Source organism: Macrosteles quadrilineatus, unplaced genomic scaffold (assembly GCF_028750875.1).
Source record: "Macrosteles quadrilineatus isolate MER2022 unplaced genomic scaffold, UCM_ALF_1.0 Scaffold_6__1_contigs__length_79288215, whole genome shotgun sequence".
Taxonomy (NCBI): domain Eukaryota; kingdom Metazoa; phylum Arthropoda; class Insecta; order Hemiptera; family Cicadellidae; genus Macrosteles; species Macrosteles quadrilineatus.
Window position 1 is genome coordinate 29246488 of NW_026542599.1, and position 20468 is coordinate 29266955.

A 20468-nucleotide genomic window follows, 5' to 3' on the forward strand; every position below is an offset into this window, starting at 1 on the left:
ATAAAAATTGGTTTACAATGTGATAAGTAAGGTTCTCTCACAATTGTTCTTACTATGCGTTTTTTAAGCAAAAATATACGCTCCACCAAAGGACTATTATTCCCCCAAAATATCACACCATAATTCATTATGCTATGGAAGCATCCAAAATAAACTTTCAACAGTACAGCTTGATCAACTATCAGTTGCAGCCTACGTACCATGTGGCACACAGCTTTCAGTCTTGCTGCTGTGGCATTCACTTGATTCTGCCATTTTAAGTCACTGGATATTGTCAGACGAAGACAATAGCCTAGACACTTACTTAACAATAAACTAGACATACATAACTGTACAATGCAATTGTCTGCTTGCAATATTGAGCGGAGCTAGAATATTAATCCAACAATTTTCTAAAGTCAATGCTACCGGTACATATGTTTCTCGTAAATGATATATGTATATACTTGGAGTATCCAATGTCAATTGCATATTTCGTTCACGCAAATGGAATGTCTATTTGCAGTATTCAAAGTTAATTATTATAAGTCTGGTTCACGTAAATGAATTAATTGTGTACTTGATGGAACCAAAGTCTATTTGCATCTGGTTCTAATAAATTAAATGTCTACTTGCAGTATCGTCAATGAGTCAATGTTATATTTGGTTCGCATACATAAAATGCAATGCATATTTGCAACGCCTCGGAATGCCTATTTACAGGTTCTAAAGTGAATGGTACGTCTGGTTCACGTAAACGAATTGTTTATTTGCAGTATCCAAACTTAATAGTACATTTGGTTCAGCGGTTCAGGTAAATGAATAGTCTACTTGCAGTATCCTTAATCAATGGTACACCTGTTTCACACAAATGAGAAGTCTACTTGCAATATCCAAAGTCAAAGGTACGTCTTTTTACCTTCCCAGCCTTCCCATGGTTGGTTACTATGATTGTGCTAAATTTCGTGCAGATCACTTCAGCCGTTCAGGAGGAGTATTAATTTGTAAAACCAAATCAGGAGTGTAGGCTAGTACACAAAATTCATAATATCTGATAAATTACAACTCATAAGCTTCGCTCCGCTCAATAATATTTTTTAAGGCTAATGGAACACACAGACAAATTAGGACCGTTGTCATATTAGACATTTAGTTACTGATAGCAGTCATGTATTAAAAACACCCCCACCGTAGCAAACCTGCAGACTAAGCGAATTTCCATTTTGTCTGATTGGATTTACACTAGCATTTCGCCTTAAAAATGTCAAATTTATTCCCCATTTAAATAGAATTAGTTTAACGAGTACTTAGGTTTGCAGCAACAGGGAGGGTAAAAGTGTTCTTTTTGTAAAATGTTAATAGTTTAGTAAGAAATAAATACATCTTCTAAATTTGATAAAAATACGTGCATAAACAAGCAAACTACAACAGTTTACTTATTCTCCATAAGAATATGGTAACATAGGAATTTTTAATTTAAAATTTTTTTGGAATTTTCCCCGTAACCATTTGGCGCATAATAAAGCTTCAATATACTAAATTATTTGTGTTTAAGCTCTATGAAATGATGTGAAAAGAAATTGCTACATTTTATGTTTTTTTTTTGTTAAAAATAAGGAATACCCATTTTTACCCCATAAAGCCCCGTTCCCATAGCCCGATCATGCTGGTTTGCGAACTCGTTAGAATAAATGCAGGTTTACACGTTTATACAACATTTAATCAAAATCGGATCATTTTTGCTCGAGTTATCGTGTCCGAGCTAACGGACATTAATATATATATATATATATATATATATATATATATATATATATATATAACATATACAGGGTGATCAACTCAAGGAGGCCACCATTGGGATATCGGAAACGGTAAGAATTAGAGAAAACTTTAAATGGGGGACATTCCTTTATTTTTTGTAGCAGTTAAAAATATGATTTCATTTTTTTGAAATTCAGCCGCCATTTTCCAAAATGGCGGCCAACTTTGAAAGTTCTTATGGAACACCCTATATTTTATCACGTTTTCGGATAGAACAGGCAATTTAAAAACTTTTTTATTCTTGACATTTTTTCGATAAACCCACTCGTTTAGGAGTTACAGCCTATGGAAAAACTACTTCCGGTGTACATTTTACATCATGTAGCTCTTAAACAAGTAGGTTTATAGCGAAAATGCGAAAAGTAAATAAGTCTTAAAATTGCATCCACATTCCAAAAAGACCATAAAATTTGTTAAAACTATTAAATCTATTATTTCAAAAATGGCGGCCATTTTCCAAAATGGCGGCAAACCAGAAAAGAGAAAAACTGTGTATTTTATGGTCTTTATGGAATGTGGATGCAATATTAAGACTTCTTTGACTTATTTACTCAGGGGTGCCCATCCCCCCCTAGACTCATGACGCACCCCCCCCCCCGCCAATTGAGCAACAGCCCCCCACCACCATAAATGAGGTACACAACAAATGAGAAACATTATTCCCCCACCCAGTACGATTTGTAAAACTAAAAGAAGTTTTATACATTTTTCTTAGATATTTAAAATTCAAACCCAGTTAATCTATATAAATAAAGTTATAGTTTTGTCTGTACATTGCTCAGAACTATACATATTTTGGGTTATTTTTACGTTTTATACATTGAAGAAGTTGAAACATGTCTTATCTCAATTTACGTCTGTCTGTCACGGCCCAGAAGGCATTTTACGCAGCCTACTCTAAAGAAAACTAGAGTACCGATTATGATTCTAATGGTTTAATTGTATTCACAAGATTGGCGAGAGTGTCCTTATAGCCATTAAAATATGGCCTCACTATTTTGGAAATAAAATAACGGACGATCAAAAACCCAATTTTGTGTGATTTTTCTAGTTTTTTCTCCATGTTTACTACATACGTCATTTATGAAATACTAATAATCTGTTAAGAGAACACGTCATTATATGAAATTACGAACAGCTGTTTTTATAAAGATTCCTTTTTCTAGCTGTCACTGGTATGTTTACATTTTTTTTACAGCATAATTTATTTCTGGTTCAATGTAGACATTATACACAGAAGTGTTAACAAAATTAATAAGAAATGAACTATAATTAACATCGTGGGTTCGCCCAAACCTGAGTCACCCTGTAACATAATTAATTTAGAGAATAATTTAATCTTCTTTAGGCATCATTCCTCGAATAGATCTTGAAGGAGCCTTCGACGTAGCCTCCTGTTCTCAGTTGCTTCACCAAGATGAAAGGTTGCACTAGGAACATCGTTTAAATGTTGTTTACGAATACTGTTTAGGCTCTAACCACTTCCGATCACGTTTGTAAGCAAATCCAAAACCAAGTGAGATTAATAACCGTGTGGCTTTGGCTTACATAACGGGTTTGATTTACCACGGGGTACTAATATGTAACTGTAAATTAAATTAAATAACTAGCCATCATCCAGGTCGGGAACCGGAGATTCTGTGTGTATCAAGTTGTACTTGAGTTTTGGTTACCGGGAAAAGACCGTGAATCAGTGTTGTACAGGACTGGAAAACTTATCTTTCTATATAAATAAAATTAGAGTTTTATAAGTCACCTCAATTTAAGGAATTTTTAATGCTAGAATATCTATATAGCGTATGTAACCTCTGCTTAACGAATTGTCAGCCTTTCTCTTGATATAACGATCCCCTCTCCCTCCCTTTGGAAACATCACAGCTCCTTTGATGAAAATGAAACGACGCTTGCGCCAACAATCGTCTGCTCCGTTTTACACTTCACTGTCTGCTGTGCGCTATCACAGACAAGGGGAAACAAAGGCGCTATGTTACAACAAATTTCAGATAAAACAGCTGGGGAATGATGACGATATAAATGCTTAGTAAACTGTGATTGAGTGATAAGTAACCATGGTAACTTTAGTAAGGCTGTGATTGGCCAATGAGTCGGCCTAAATATGGCGACTTGTTGAATTTGTGTATGAATTGAAGATAAACCCAATAAAGATTGTTCTCGTTACATTCTTTTTTAAGAGTGTTTTTATTATCTCTAAATATAATTTTACACTTTTTTATTACTTATCTATCAATTCCTATGCTGTGTACAGCACCTACCGGTAGCCTATCTGTCTATCATAGCAGTACCTTATACTGTAATACTTTTAAAGATTCCTTTAATATTAACGTTATTTATAGCAATCCAGTGTTTGGCATGGTTATTAATTGAGTTTGGATTAGCTATAATTTTAAACGTTGCCGTTTGTACAACTGAACCAAGATAAATTATTTGAAATGTACAATAATAATGTTATTGCACAATAATAATGATTGTGCAATATTGAATTTCGTTTATAAAAATGCAAATCGTGACGTTAATGGCTGTTTACAACGTTTTAATGGGTTTGTCATCTGTATCTATCACAGTAGTTGAGCCATCCCGTGCCCTCCCTCTTATATCTCACATCTTGCTAATCTTGAATAATAATTTCATACTCGAATCCTAAACTATCCTAAAATCCTATTTTAACTAATTGAATTCATTAATATAACTATTGTCATTAATCGACTTTCTATCTGGCGACTTCGTAATATAGTCGTCACGTTGAACACTGTTGCAACTAACTTTATTCACCCCCCCCCCCCCCCATTTGAGTTTTTTGAGCCCCCCCCCCAAGAATTTCAATGACGCAGTCTGCGTCACAGCCCCCCCTTGTGGGCACCCCTGATTTACTCTTCGCATTTTCGCTATAAACCTACTTGTTTAGGAGCTACATGATGTAAAATGTACACCGGAAGTAGTTTTTCCATAGGCTGTAACTCCTAAACGAGTGGGTTTATCGAAAAAATGTCAAGAATAAAAAAGTTTTTAAATTGCCTGTTCTATCCGAAAACGTGATAAAATATAGGGTGTTCCATAAGAACTTTCAAAGTTGGCCGCCATTTTGGAAAATGGCGGCTGAATTTCAAAAAAATGAAATCATATTTTTAACTGCCACAAAAAATAAAGGAATGTCCCCCATTTAAAGTTTTCTCTAATTCTTACCGTTTCCGATATCCCAATGGTGGCCTCCTTGAGTTGATCACCCTGTATAACATCCATACATACATATATAACTTAAAGATACATGTTTTCATAAAAATTAGCACTAAATCAACAAAAAACAAAAAGGTGATACAACTCATACAAACGATTTATATCATGCTGAAAATTAAACATTACGTGTAAAATTATTGCGTTGAGCTTAACAAAATAGATTAAAAATAATTTCCAAAAGATTGTTAAAGCATGATTAAAACCGGAATCCGATCCTGTTTAATTATTCATGCCAGCGCACAGGCGTCCTAATTAGGCCCTATTCACCTGAAAATATAGTCTCCATCTCGTTCTACTTCGCGTGTACGATTGAAATTCATTATTTTACATTTTAGTTTATTTTACTTTAAGATCGATTATTACTGAAAATGAAATTCAAATTGATCATTAAGAAACAACAAACTAATGAAATAATTTATTATTATGGAGTGCAAATGTAATCATCGTTAAGCATAGATGCAATATTCTCAAATAGTAAGCAAAAATGTAATATCCATGTAGCATAGATTATTAAAATACAGTAGTTTCAACAATTACATTGTAATTTACTGTATTAACGTATAATTCACTGTTAAAATTATTGCATGGAACGTCGATTAATCGTTATTGTGATTTTTTTTAAATACCCAAAGTTAAAGCTGAACCAGTAGTACAATATTGACATTTTCCGGGAATAATACGTTAATAACCTTAAATTACCTAACGCTTCTTCGTAATCACATGATTATCTATAATATTATAAAAAAGAGGTGGTTGCTGTATGTGTGTATGTGTGTATGGGAAAAGTAAACTCGAAAAATACTGGTCGGATTGGGCTGAAATTTGGCATGATGATAGCTCACATTCCCGATTAACATATAGGCATATTCTTATTTCAAAAATCCTTTCGGGCTCCGCCCCAGTGGCTCTGGAGTTTCCCATGTTAACCTTATCTATATAAATAAAATTAGAGTTTTGTCTGTACATTGCTCAGAATTATATATGTTTAGGTTATTTTTACGTCTTATACATTAAATAAGCAGAAACGAGTCTTATCTCAATTTCTGTCTGTCTGTCTGTCTGTCTGTCTTTCCCTTTGCCTGTAACACTCAAATTGTTATTTTACGCTATCTTCTCCTGGAAAACGAGAGTACCTATCAAGATCCAAGTCATTTTAATGTATTCACTGGATTGGCGAGATTGTCTTTAGCCATTAAAATATGGCCTCACTACTTTGTAAATAATATTACGAACGTTCAAAAATGTAGTTTTGTGCGATTTATGTCAAGTTTTCGTCCAATTTTTATTGCATAATCATCTATGAAATAATGAACAGCTGTTCGGATCAAGATTATTTTTCCTAGCTGTCACTGATATGTTTACAAATGTTGTTTACAAATACCGCAACCTTTTTCAATCACATTTTGAATGTAAATCCCAAGTGATTAAAAACGTTTTTCTTACATAACGGATTTAATTAATCGAAAGTGCAATAATATAGTGTATTAGTGTAACCGTGTAAATGAAATTAAATAACTAGTCATCATCCAGTTCAGGAACCAGAGATTCTTTGTGTATAAATTGTTCTTAATGCTGATCAAGAAGTTATTTATATAATAGTTTTGCCAGCATATCTGAAAATATGCAAACCAAATTCTGTTCTTAATAAAAAGGTTTCAATAACTGACTACAATAAGATCCCCGTGCGTAGAACGGGCACACAGCTAGTGAGAAATGGAATTATTGAATCTTAACAGCTGTTTCAATTAAACAAGTTGGTTCTGTTCTATGATGTTCAATAGCATTAAAGTTACAAGGATTACCAACAGGGTGCAGCACTATTATTTCTTTTACATTTATGACAACAGCTAATTTGCAACCAAAAGGTGAGTGAGCGTAGCGAACGAGCTAACCTGAAGGCAAGTGAGCGCAGCGAACGAGCTCAAACCTAAAGGTGAGTGAGCGTAGCGAACGAGCTCCAACCTAAAGGTGAGTGAGCGTAGCGAACGATCTCCAACCTAAAGGTGAGTGAGCGTAGCGAACAAACTTCAACCAGGACGTGATTGAGCCATGCGAACGAGATAATCTTGAAAATTAAGAAGTTAAACGGGGCAAAGCCCGCGGGTTACAGCTAGTATTTTAATTAAAAAACACTGGATGATTACAAACCACTAAAAGTTGCTTACAATCCACGAAGTCTCAACCCACTGCCTGGTTTTGCTTATTCCCTAAGATACAACATGAATCAGGAATGAACATTTGACGATTTCCTAGAATTATCTACATGTACAGTACTTAACACAGTAGCGACTTTCTCTATCCCTTTTCTGCTGTCTTACTTAACCAATGTTCACGATTGAGGTGTCATTCTTAAGTTTACAAGTGCACCTGTTGCTCGAATTCGAGCAATTGCGAAGTATTACAGGCGTTATTTTAAAACAATAACAGGCATAATTTCCGATGACTTTTAAAAAGAGATTATGGAAATCTCACGATGTACCTACATAACCTATATAATAAACATTTCTTGTAAACATCCTATAATTTTTCAAAAGCTGATCTTGTTTTTAAGTGTTTTCTACAAATATTTCCCAAACATGGCCGCATTAGGTTGTCCATAATAACGAATATAAATTCTAGAAAAGACATATTTTCTATTTCTTCTCGTTGGTAGTGTTCTATGACTTTCCTATGTTTCTATAGTTTGCAAATCGACTCTTTCAATGATTGCTCAAGAAATGCAGCACAGTGTTAATTCAGTTTTATTTTTAGTATATCAAATTGTCCATGCTTTATCGCTTTCTTATTGTTCACAAAAATGGCCCAAACGATTTTGATAAAATTTAGTATGTTATAGTCATTTAAATTCTGATCAAAATTGTACTAATCCCATTTCCGTATATTTACTCTCACCGCTTACATATGATAAAGGTTGTTGACAAACTTATGGGAGAAAGTATGTGTCAGAATGCTGATACCGTTTATTTATTGTATTACTAGCTGTAACCCGCGGGCTTTGCCCCGTTTAACTTCTTAATTTTCAAGATTATCTCGTTCGCATGGCTCAATCACGTCCTGGTTGAAGTTTGTTCGCTACGCTCAGTCACCTTTAGGTTGGAGCTCGTTCGCTACGCTCACTCACCTTTAGGTTGGAGCTCGTTCGCTGCGCTCACTTGCCTTCAGGTTAGCTCGTTCGCTACGCTAACTCGCCTCCAGGTTGAAGTTCGTTCGCTACGCTCACTCACCTTTTGGTTGCAAATTAGCTGTTGTCATAAAATGTAAAAGAAATAATAGTGCTGCACCCTGTTGGTAATTTTTGTAACTTTAATGCTATTGAACATCACAGAACAGAACCAACTTGTTTAATTGAAACAGCTGTTAAGATTCAATAATTTCATTTCTCATAAGGTTAACATGGGAAACTCCAGAGCCACTGGGGCGGAGCCCGAAAGGATTTTTGAAATAAGAATATGCCTATATGTTAATCGGGAATGTGAGCTATCATCATGCCAAATTTCAGCCCAATCCGACCAGTATTTTTCGCGTTCACTTGTCACAAACATACATCCATACATCCATACATCCATCCATACATCCAAACTTTCTCATTTATAATATTAGTAGGATTAGTAGGATTGACACCAACCCAGTACATATTTCATTTCAACCGAGCCATTAAATGTTTGTAGCACATGTTTCCTTAAATTGCAACTAAAATATTAACAGCAATTAAATTATCCAGCTGATCTTGTAAACAAATATGTTCTTCATGAGGATAACATGAGACCTTTAAAAGCAACTGGAGCAGAGCACAAGGGAATAAAAAAAATGTAAGGACGGATTACAAATTTACAAGTGTTTGAAAAGTACAAGGGTATTGCATATTTATTTCTGAATTTAAGTTTTAAACCCTATTAATGCACCATTTGCGCATGGGTACCCTCGTATGTTAATAATTACCTCCAATTACCTAACGCTTCTTCGTAATTGCATGATTATTCTCGAACAATCGAAAATTGGTTGATTACACCACCGACACAAGTGCCCAAAGCGCTGGAACGAGTGTGGGGAATAAAGGGCAATTAACGAAGGATGAAGGAAGTCTGCAAACCTTGGGACAACCTTGAACTTAGGGTTTAACTTTCACTGATCCTGGTTCTGGTCTCACTCGTTCTCTGGATATGATCCTGCTGTGGCCCTTGCTCCTGTCGTCCCTTGTGAACGGGTAGGTTATGTTTGTTTGCTTTTGTTCTCAACTAGCCTATTTCAACTGTCCGTCAAAACACGGTATCTAACTAATACATCCTTAAAGATTTGAATATACCTGAATAAATAAATAGAAAATTAAGGAATAAAAACTTTAAATGTTAAATGTAAGACTGTAGAATGGTTTACTTATTTTTTACCGAAACATTAAAGATTTCAATTGATTTAGTTAATAAAATTTTGCTACGAAATATAATTAATTATCTTTTACTAGGCTGACGTGTTATGCTTACGGCTGGGTTGAAAATAGATTATAATAAACTCAAATACGAATTCTGTTGTTTGTTTGTAGTGCTCTAACTAGAGTGTTATTTGGTGTTTGTTTGTAGTGCTCTAACTAGAATGTTATTTGGGGTTTGTTTGTTTGTAGTGCTCTAACTAGAGATTTATATGGTGTTTGTTTGTAGTGCTCTAACTAGAGTGTTATTTGGGGTTTGTTTGTAGTGCTCTAACTAGAGAGTTATTTGGGGTTTGTTTGTAGTGCTCTAACTAGAGTGTTATTTGGGGTTTGTTTGTAGTGCTCTAACTAGAGTGTTATTTGGGATTTGTTTGTAGTGCTCTAACTAGAGTGTTATTTGGGGTTTGTTTGTAGTGCTCTAACTAGAGAGTTATTTGGGGTTTGCTTGTAGTGCTCTAGAGAGTTATTTGGGGTTTGTTTGTAGTGCTCTAACTAGGGTGTTATTTGGGGTTTGTTTGTAGTGCTCTAACTAGGGTGTTATTTGGGGTTTGTTTGTAGTGCTCTAACTAGGGTGTTATTTGGGGTTTGTTTGTAGTGCTCTAACTAGAGATTTATTTTGGGGTTTGTTTGTAGTGCTCTAACTAATGTGTTATTTGGGGTTTGTTTGTAATGCTCTAACTAGAGACTAATTTGGGGTCTGATTGTAGTGCTCTAACTAGAGATTTATTTCGTGTTTGTTTGTAGTGCCCTAACTAGAGACTAATTTGTGGTCTGATTGTAGTGCTCTAACTAGAGATTTATTTGTGGTCTGATTGTAGTGCTCTAACTAGAGAGTAATTTGGGGTCTGATTGTAGTGCTCTAACTAGAGTGTTATTTGGGGTTTGTTTGTACAGTAGTGCTCTAACTAGAGAGTTATTTGGGGTCTGATTGTAGTGCTCTAACTAGAGATTTATTTTGGGGTTTGTTTGCAGTGCTCTAACTAGAGAGCTATCTGGGGCTAATATTAAATAAAAGCCGTGCCAATATGGCAGACATTATGCACAGTACACAGTTATTGCATTATAGATAACATCATAAACACAATAATGTAGGCCTATACATACTAAAAACAGCATGTATTTAATAAAGAACTAATCTATATCCCAACTAATAGTTTTGGTTGCGTTGAAATTCACAATACATTTATTTGGAATTGTTTTTTAAATAAAGTATTTTAATCGTTTTCAAGTAACGTGTAGAGTTTTAGACTGTTTAATTAAGCTTTTTTCAAACATATACTGTATATTTTACAATAATAACTATAATAATTAACTATTGAAAAGATGACGGTTATAAACTAGGCGTAGTTTAATTCAATGTTTTCGTTATTGATTTGACTACAAGATATTCGATATTTCCGTCACTGAAAACAAATTCTAGGGTATTGTTATACTGTATCAAAATATTATACTGTACTTTCACAATAACTCAACTAAATGATTTCATAAAATCTACCTTTAACAATCAAGCAGATAAATAAAAAAAAGGAATTTGTTTATCAATTTCTTGATCTTTCGGTTCTTTTGCAAAACTTCATTTGTTACATATGACACTCTTGAAACCATTGAAAGTATTTATAAAAAAAACCATATTGTTGTTAAAACATGTATTTTCTCTGAAACCCTATTTGTGCAATTTGAAGTGGGGTTGGTTTTTAATAATTTTTAAATTTACAACATCACACACAACACTTTACGCACAAATAACTGGAGCAAAAGAAACACTTTTTTAACCCCGAAAACCGTAGTTGGCATCATTAAAAAAAACACAAAGTAGCCTTACAACTAGTTGGTTGATTGTATTCAATTAAATATGAATGGTCCGTATAAATGTGTATATTCGAAAACTATCTATAACTGCACGAACGGATTAGTTGAATGATCATCTTAACCTGATTACAAAAATTTAATGAGTTACCTAAATGAATGCAGTTATGAGTTGAACTTGCTTTAATGGTGAACGATTGATTTGCAAAACTGTCAACATAATCCTCAGAAACTCCACAATGTTGACAGAAGACAATATAAGTCATGAACTCCTAAACCTTTGCCAACTTATATAGCCCGGGATTAACAACTTAACTTGAATCTGTCTTAACAACTTGTAGCGCATGTAATGCAAGTACAACAGTTAACTTTTTTTGTAAAATGTTTAACAACAACAATAGTCATACAAATCGGGCGTTTGATTGCACATAAATAATAACTGACAGTATTTTCTGTGAAAAAGTTAAATTTTAAAATTAAAATACAATTAAACCTAAAATAATTCATAGTTGGTTAAAGAGGATGCAATTTCAAAACGATTCATCTGATCTACTAGTCATGAGATAAATAGTAGAAATAAGTCTATGACGTGTAATATTTATCGGTTGTATAATGACAAATCTAAGTTTGAGGTTAAGAGTACCTCTTTCCTTGCGATTCTAAGTGTGTAATATATACTAAAGAGTCCTCTTAGAAATCCCTCATGCCATGAACGGCAAATTGTTCAAAACATACATATTAACACATTTCAAACATTTATTCCGACTATGATCAACGTTAAGTTTTAATTTGCACAATATATCCCGTAGACATAGTTCGAACCATTGTTATTGAATTAGACGAAATATATTCTCAAAGTCTCTAAAGCCATGTTATAATGTAAACAAACCAGCGTTTATTGAGATTTAAATAAGAGGTGAGTGAGCGTAGCGAACAAACTTCAACCAGGACGTGATTGAGCCATGCGAACGAGATAATCTTTGTGAAGTTAAGGTAAGTTATAACGTATACTTATCACATACTAAAATGCTTGGGCTTGACTGTGTACGTTAAATGTTTAGTTGTGGAATCTGAAACACTATGTACAAATATAACTGCATCATTTTGAGGGGATTGCTCTTAAGCATGTGTGCGATACTCCCTGGTGTGGATTAACGTCCGCACGGGTGAGTACTACGACTATCCGCAGTACTATCCTGATAATTAGACCAATTCGTATATACCAAGGAAAAATGTGGTTCGGATTCCACTATAAACTGTAGGTCCCTTACTTGCCATTAGCTGTATGTGCTATTAATTAACAGCTGTGTCTAAGGAATGTCGGTCTTACTAACAAGACTACAAGATCGCGCCACTCATCCTACACTCATCTTCATTCATACTTGGCTTAAAATACCTACTATGTATGGTCGCCATTTCATTGAACAGTGTCTAACAGTAACAGTATCTAACAGTGTGCCATAAAACTATTTAAATTTCTCTTGCAAAAATATAACATTTTTATGGTAAAAAATAAACACGCATAATACAAAGTAAACGCGTAAAACTATAAACCTAATGCTTCTTATAAGGGATCTACTTAATCTCTTTTAGCGAATTTCCCTATAGTGAAGTAGCTATTACCGTAGGCATGGTCCGTGAACTTGAGTAATTTTTGTCCGATTTTTATGAAATTTGGTTTAAAGGTGTATGGTTAAAGTTAGTAAGGTGGGATAACGTTAAATGAGTTTGCGAACCAGCGTGATCGGACCATGGGAACGGGGTTTTACGAGGGGTTTTATGGGTAAAAAAATGGGTTTTCTCATTTTTACCCTCAAAACACAAAATTCCCCAATTTATCTTTAGACCTTTTTAAAGAACTTCAAAAAACAATTCATTTAGTACATAAAAGTGTTTTTGTACGGTTAGTGGTGATAGAGAAAAATTGTAAATAAAAAATAACATGTTATTCTTAGTGAGAATATTGTAAAATGTTATAGTTTGCTTGTTTATGGATATATTTTTATAAAACTTGGCAAATTTATTTATTTTATGCTAAGCTATTAATATTTTACTAAAACACGTTTTATTAGTTTCCTTGTATCATCAAAACCTAGGTACTTGTTTAACCTAATGTTATTTAAATAGATTTAATTGCAAATGAATTCGGACAAATGAAAATTCGCTTAGTCTGCAGGCTTGCTGCAGCGGGGTATTTAATATTTTACTTGGCAACACTCCTAATCTTGATTCATAACTAATATTATGAATAAACAATAAATAAAAAAATAGTTATTTTCTGCTCCGTAAAATGATAAATGAATGAATGGAGATTAAATCCCGGGGAATAACCTCTTAACAGTTAAATATGGATTTTCCAATTTCAACTGCCTTAAAGCGGAAATTTAATTTAACTTTTTCTTCTAGAATTAATATAATATTTATACCTTAAACATTATATTGTAACATCCAACGAAAAAAAAACTAAAGTTAGTTTAGTTATTTCTCAAAGACGTCGAAAATGAACAATTGAATCACTATACTTTAAGTAATACAGTTTTAACATTATGTAATATTAGGGGGAGATAAACGGATAAAAAAAAGTAATACTAGATGTTTAATTAGGGTTGTTAAATAATTAATTATTTTAAATTTAGTAATTTACATCAAAGGCTGTACTACAATTGATACAGGCAATAAAGCCATTAGTGCTTCTACTGTCCATTATATTAGTTGCTTCACTGAATCCCTAATTAAACAACAACCGAAAAATATTAATATTGTAAAAAGATTGGTAGTTTAAGGAAATTCTAACATAACGTTTGTTAAATTACGCTAAATCACAGTAGACTTTTAATACTCTTTTTATTGTCGCTTGGCAGAAAACCCAAGTGGTCATAGAGCATATTCTTATTTATATTAGGAGTGGGTGTTGTTTAAACCTTGATTATTTTAAAATCTTGTTTCTAATTTTAAATGCTAGCCGATCTTAATAATTTTTAAAGATTGTTTGATTTAAATGGAGGTTAGTGACCTCTTTCTAATTTTTTTATACTTATAACAGATTAAGATACTATAAAAATATAAACTATTGTAGGCTAAACAGGTTGAATGTAAAACATACACAAATAAAATATGTACAGAAACTGATTAAGGAAAAACGGTTGTATATAAAGTTTGTATAAGCTCTTCAGTTGGAACCTTTACTGATAACTATTTATACTTTAAAGCCCAGCCTGCAATACACTGTCAAAAGTAAACCCAAGTAAAAACAAATGTCAGCATAAGTTAGTGAAGCATCGTGGTTTTAACAAAACTGCTACAATTTCTTGGAAAAGTTTTAAAAATAATGTTGTACAGATTGATTCTTTCAAACGCAATTTCAAACTATGTCTTTCAAATTGGGTAATGCTTGAGTTAGTTCATCCGAAGGTCTAAGCTCTTTTGATTTAACAAACGACGATGCTACAAAAATACCTCCGCCGCAGCAAACCTGCCGTCTAAGCGAATTTCCATTTGCCTGAATTGATTTTCAATAAATCTATTTAAATAAAGGTTTAACGAGTACCTAGGTTTGCTGTTACAGGGAAACTTATAAAGAGTGTTTTTGGTAAAATTTTAATATCTTAGTTTAAAATAAATAAAATTGCCAAGTATGATAAAAATGTATCCATAAACACAAAAATTTTTTTCTCCGTATAATAACCATACAAAAACACTTTGAACAAAACGGAATTATTTGTTTTTAAGCTCCTTAAAAAGATCTAGAGAGAAATTGGGAAATCTTGTTAATAATAAGAGGTTTACGGCGTTATTTCTACATCAGATGCACATTGAAATGTCTACTGCAACCTAATGCAGTGTGAGTAACACTCGCGTAACATTTTATTGGAACAGGCACAAATGGAGGTACATTTATTTCCCATCAGCAAGGAAAGCAATGTCACATCTATTTACCATTAACACGTTACATTCTTCATGATGCTGCCATTACGGACTGGCAATGGCGTTGTTTGGACCTTGGAACGGAACACTGGACTTGCAATGTAGTGGACAGGGACCGGTGGACTATGACGGTACAGCACAACGTCCAAGGTGACTTGATATCATTGGCGATTGCAGATCCAGCGATTATGTTGGCACTGGCTGATTAAGCCATATACGGACATCCAGGTGTGATATTCCAACACATTTCCTGAACCTAAAAGGAACCTGGTTATGATAATGAAGGTTTCTTGTGTGTGGAATTTTACCTACGACTATTTGTGAGGTTACGTTCTTGTTTCGTATTACCCTTATTTGATTTAATTCACCGGTTGAAGAAAGTAAAACAGATTTTTGTAAGCTTTAAATTACATCGAGAGGTTAAATAACTCTAGATAAAATACTCGTGGCTCTTTCTATTTTCATGTACATTGATATGTATTTACTATTACATTACTAATTACATTTAATTGATTCGCTTTTAATTGTTTGGCAAATTTAAAATATTTAAAAATTTAAATTTTACTCAAGTAATATTTTTTGTAGCATTGGCACGAATATATAAAATTTGATATTAATATGAACATTGTTATACCCATAATGATATCATGGAGATATCAATTTTTATATCAATGTATTATAAAAATAGTGACGTTATAGCAACATTTGGTATACAGCTTGAAAATAACCACGCTTCCTTTCGATTTAAAAACTGCATTCATGATACAGTTACAAATTTGACACATAAATGCAATGGTCAAACTATATAAACTTTAAAATAAGATTCGTACAAAGCCCTAAAAAACCATAGTATTCATCTAAATTAGTGTGTGGTGGAAACCTCAACATTCTATGACGTTGTATAAATCGTAACAATGTCGTGCCACACTCTCGCTAAGTGAATATTATTTTGTATTTCGTTCATAGGCTGAAAAGTCACAGAAATATTTTCAAAAGGACCTCACATTAAGAGTCTAGTTATCAATTACATCACACCTGCCAGGAGAAAAAAAGCGTATTGATTGTAATCATTGTATGACACATTTCTGTATGTAACTTATTCTAATTTCTTAACTACTATCATACATAAATAGAACAGAAAGAAATAATTATTACACCACTGGCAGACAACAACCATTGTAATATTTTAATACTTTTAATACTTTCTTATGAAATGGCGACCATACAATGTAGGTATTTTAAGCCAAGTATGAATGGAGATGAGTGTAGGATGAGTGGCGCGATCTTGTAGTCTTGTTAGTGACTAAGGCCGACATTCCTTAGACACAGCTGTTAATTAATAGCCCAAACAGCTAATGGCAACTAAGGGACCTACAGTTTATAGTGGAATCCGAACCACATTTTTTCCTTGGTATATACGAATTGGTCTAATTATCTAGTGATTATAATTGAAGAAAAAATGACTCATAATACAAAACACATGTTCTAATCAAGTTTTTGTACGTTCCAGGCATGGCCCGTGCTCTGGCGAAGGTAAGGACGTAGGATCCCACCTTGTAAAACAGCTGTATGATGAGATACATCAGGGAGAATGTGACTTGGCCCACCAGACCCACTACGACAGCTATGTCCCGGGCAAGGGAGAAGCCTTCGACTTCATCGTAGTCGGTGGAGGGTCCTCAGGTTCCGTGGTGGCGAGTCGTCTAGCCGAGAATCCTCACTGGAACATCCTACTGGTGGAGGCGGGCGGAGACCCCACCATGACCTCTGAGATACCAGGACTCTTCGGCGCCTCCCAGGACACCGAGATCGACTGGCAGTTCAAGACACACCCTCAGGACGGCATGTTCCAAGGTTTGGCAGACAAGAGGAGTGCGATATCACGTGGAAAGGTCTTGGGTGGTTCAAACACTCTGCAGTACTACGACTACGTCAGAGGGAGTCCGAAGGACTATGACCATTGGAAGGAGGAAGGAAATGAAGGATGGGGCTACCACGACGTTCTTCCTTACTTTAAAAGGTCTGAAGGAATCAGAGCCAAAGAAATCGTTAGTGATCCTAAAGTAGCGAAGTATCACGGTAAGGACGGTCCACTGACTGTAGAATCTATCAGAGACGACGGTCTGTCGACCTTAGAAGCAGCTTTGTCTAAAGCCATGGACGAGCTGGGTTATCACACTCACACCGATGTGAACGCTGACGCTCACGATGGGTTGTTTGTGATTCAAGGCACTCTTCGTCACAAGAGAAGATGCAGCGCTGCCAAAGCGTTTCTTTCAGAGAAAAAACCTAATCTCAAAATTGCAAAGCATACTTTGGTTACTCAAATATTGATTCAAAACCGGAATAAATCAGCTTATGGTGTGGAACTTCTTCGACACGATGGAGAGCATATTCGAGTAAGAGCCAACAGGGAAGTTATATTGGCTGCTGGAGCTATAAACACACCGAAACTACTTCTTCTTTCAGGTATTGGAGAGCAAGAAGCCTTACAGAAACATGTTATCGAGCCCATTTGTCTTTTAGAAGTCGGTAAGAATCTTCAAAACCATATCCAATACCCTGGAATTTTCTACTCTTTTCCACACGCCCATGACGAAGATCCTCATATGACGAAGAACCTGGTTGAGTACCTAACACACTTCACAGGACCGCTCTCCCACTCCGGCCCGGTTAGAACTATTGGATTCATAAACGCCGACAAAGACGACTGGCCCGACATCGCGCTCCTACCTGCCTTTTTCGGAAGGAACTCTTCTGCAATCCACGGGTTTTTAAACTCAAGAAGAATCATCCCAGAAATTCAAGAGTATTACTTAAAAGTCAACTCTCACTCCCCGGTTCTAATCATCACAGCAGCTCTCCTTCGTCCGAAAGGCCGAGGTAAAGTTGAACTTCACAGTGCTCACCCGAAAGATGACGTTGAAATCCTTCCGAACATCCTGAACCATGAGGAGGACGTTGAAAAGCTCTTGAACGGTATCGCGTTTGCAGCTAAGCTCTCAGAGACTAAAGGAATGACAGATCTGGGTGCTAAGCTACACTACGCGGACATTCCTGCGTGTCATGACCACAAACCTCCGACTCCCGAGTACCTCGTGTGTGCCTTGAAGCACATCGCTCTCACTTCTCATCATCCCAGCGGAACCTGCAAGATGGGACCGGAGTCTGACGATCACGCTGTGGTCAGTCCAAGGCTGAAGGTTTACGGACTCAAACATCTCCGAGTGGCTGACATGAGTATCGCTCCCAACGGTATCTCAGGGAACACCAACATCGCTGCCATCATGATCGGGGAGAAAGCGGCAGACATGATCAAGGAGGACTGGGAACATCATGATGATATCAATCATCACAGAACTGTCAATGATCACCATCTCCCGCCCTTCCCGCACTGAGCTGTGATAACTAGTGATAAGCCGTGTTTGGTTCTAGAGATTAAAAGTAATTTAAGTATTTACCATTTATCTTGACAGTTGACATTATGCTTAGGCTAGTACTGTAGAAAAGTAGAGGTTTATACGTGTTTTACTTTGCAACATAAACTACTGTTAAATCTTTGTTGGGTCTTATTGCTTATTGCATATGCTATAATTGGCTCTGTTGTATAAATTATGTTCTTACAAAACAACATGAAGACTATCAGTATTTTACGAACACATTTTGACTGGGTAAATGTAAATTATGATTAACCATTTTAATTTGTTTAACTTTAGACAATCAGGGTTCTTTGTTTACATAAATAAAAAAATAAAAAAACTCTAAAACACGTAAATTATATAACTGTTTTCTTTATGCTTACCCGTAAAATAAACGGGGAAAGTGCCTTTGACAAAGTCTTCCTTTTGGTTTATTTGCAGGTTATAAAGCTATTTTACATTGCCATAAGGCTTCTCTTATAATACTGCAGAGCCACGAATGTTGTTCAGTTCCTTCAAGCGTTTATGTGAACCGCAGTTTAAAAACTAATTAATCTTTTGATCATAATTACACGAAAAAAAAACATTATGGGAAGTTTTGTATTATTTATGATGTGTAAAATTGTGAATAATTTTACTTTTACTTTTGTATAAATATAAAGTACACAAAATGTGATTATAAAATGATTTAATGAACCCATATCATCTGTAAACACCTATTACTCTTTGTAGAATATATCCTCATTAATTATTGTTATTTCAGACGAATAACAATATTATATAGGCCTAACAGTGTAACAGAACAATAACAAATATATATTTTTTTACTTTGCTAGGCAAAAGGACAACTATATTTAATCATATTGTTTCTGCCAGTAAATGTTTTCCTTTTTTTTCTTCACATTTTACAAAAAATCTAAAAATATTTCTATTTATACTCAACCTTCTACATTTTAACACTATTTTATAAAGTATAAACATTTAAAATAGGCATACATATTTTTCAATGCCTTTTCTAAAAATGCATATTTTTCAATGCCTTTTCTAAAAATGTATCGTGTACTGGTTGGGTAATAACGAATTCATTTTTTTAAAGGAATAATTTATCATACAATGCAGTTATTACATACAAACTATCGGTACAAAACTTATACAATAAACTAAGTTCTAAAATTAATACTGCCGCTACGCCGCAACACACTTTACAATTCTCATATTTAGGAACCTTTCATGTTAGCCAAATTGCATGGCGCGGCCTCTGAAAAACTCTTCAACTTGTTTCAAGAAATGGACGTGGCACTGAACTTTGCGAGAATTCTTCAAATGAAACAAATCCCAAGACATCGTCACATCTTGTATTCTGAAACAAGACATTTCATTATACATAACAATAACATTAATGGATATTAACAAGTGACGTCATGATAGAAAATCGATTATCATTCATGGTGACCTGTTCAACGATTATCGGGAAATAAAACCCGAAAATAATCGGGAAAGTTTTTGCTTAAATATCTTACTAATATTATAAATGTGTTTATTATAAATAAAAATATCCAATAGTTCGAACAAATTAAATAAATTTTTGTACTTTGGGAAGATTTACAATAATTGGCTTTTTCTTATATAAGTATAGAAATAAATAGCCCACGAAAATAACGATTAAACATTTATTTTTCGAAAATAAAAAACAAAATAATAATAAGTATAATAACAAATATTAGCTATGTGTGGTAATTGAGTTTGGATACTACAACTAGATTTATTATCATAGTAATATCTGACGCTAGATCTGGTGTGATTCATGTCTGATTATAATCAACACACTAAAGTATACTAAA

The 20468-nt window shown here is 34.4% G+C and overlaps 1 protein-coding gene across 1 annotated transcript; it reads left to right on the forward strand.

Moving 5' to 3' along the window:
* Positions 1 to 9144: 9144 nt before the first annotated feature.
* Positions 9145 to 19303, forward strand: LOC128997014 (glucose dehydrogenase [FAD, quinone]-like). Its single transcript, XM_054422591.1, has 2 exons — positions 9145 to 9259; positions 16719 to 19303. Exons 1-2 carry the CDS (start codon positions 9216 to 9218, stop codon positions 18604 to 18606), a joined length of 1932 nt encoding a protein of 643 aa, XP_054278566.1. The 5' UTR covers positions 9145 to 9215; the 3' UTR covers positions 18607 to 19303.
* Positions 19304 to 20468: the final 1165 nt, after the last annotated feature.

Coding starts and splice junctions, on each gene's coding strand:
- LOC128997014 (XM_054422591.1), top strand. CDS start 9,216: ATGATCCTGCTGTGGCCCTTGCTCCTGTCGTCCCTTGTGAACGG. Junction 9,260..16,718: donor CTGTCGTCCCTTGTGAACGG/GTAGGTTATGTT, acceptor TGTACGTTCCAG/GCATGGCCCGTGCTCTGGCG.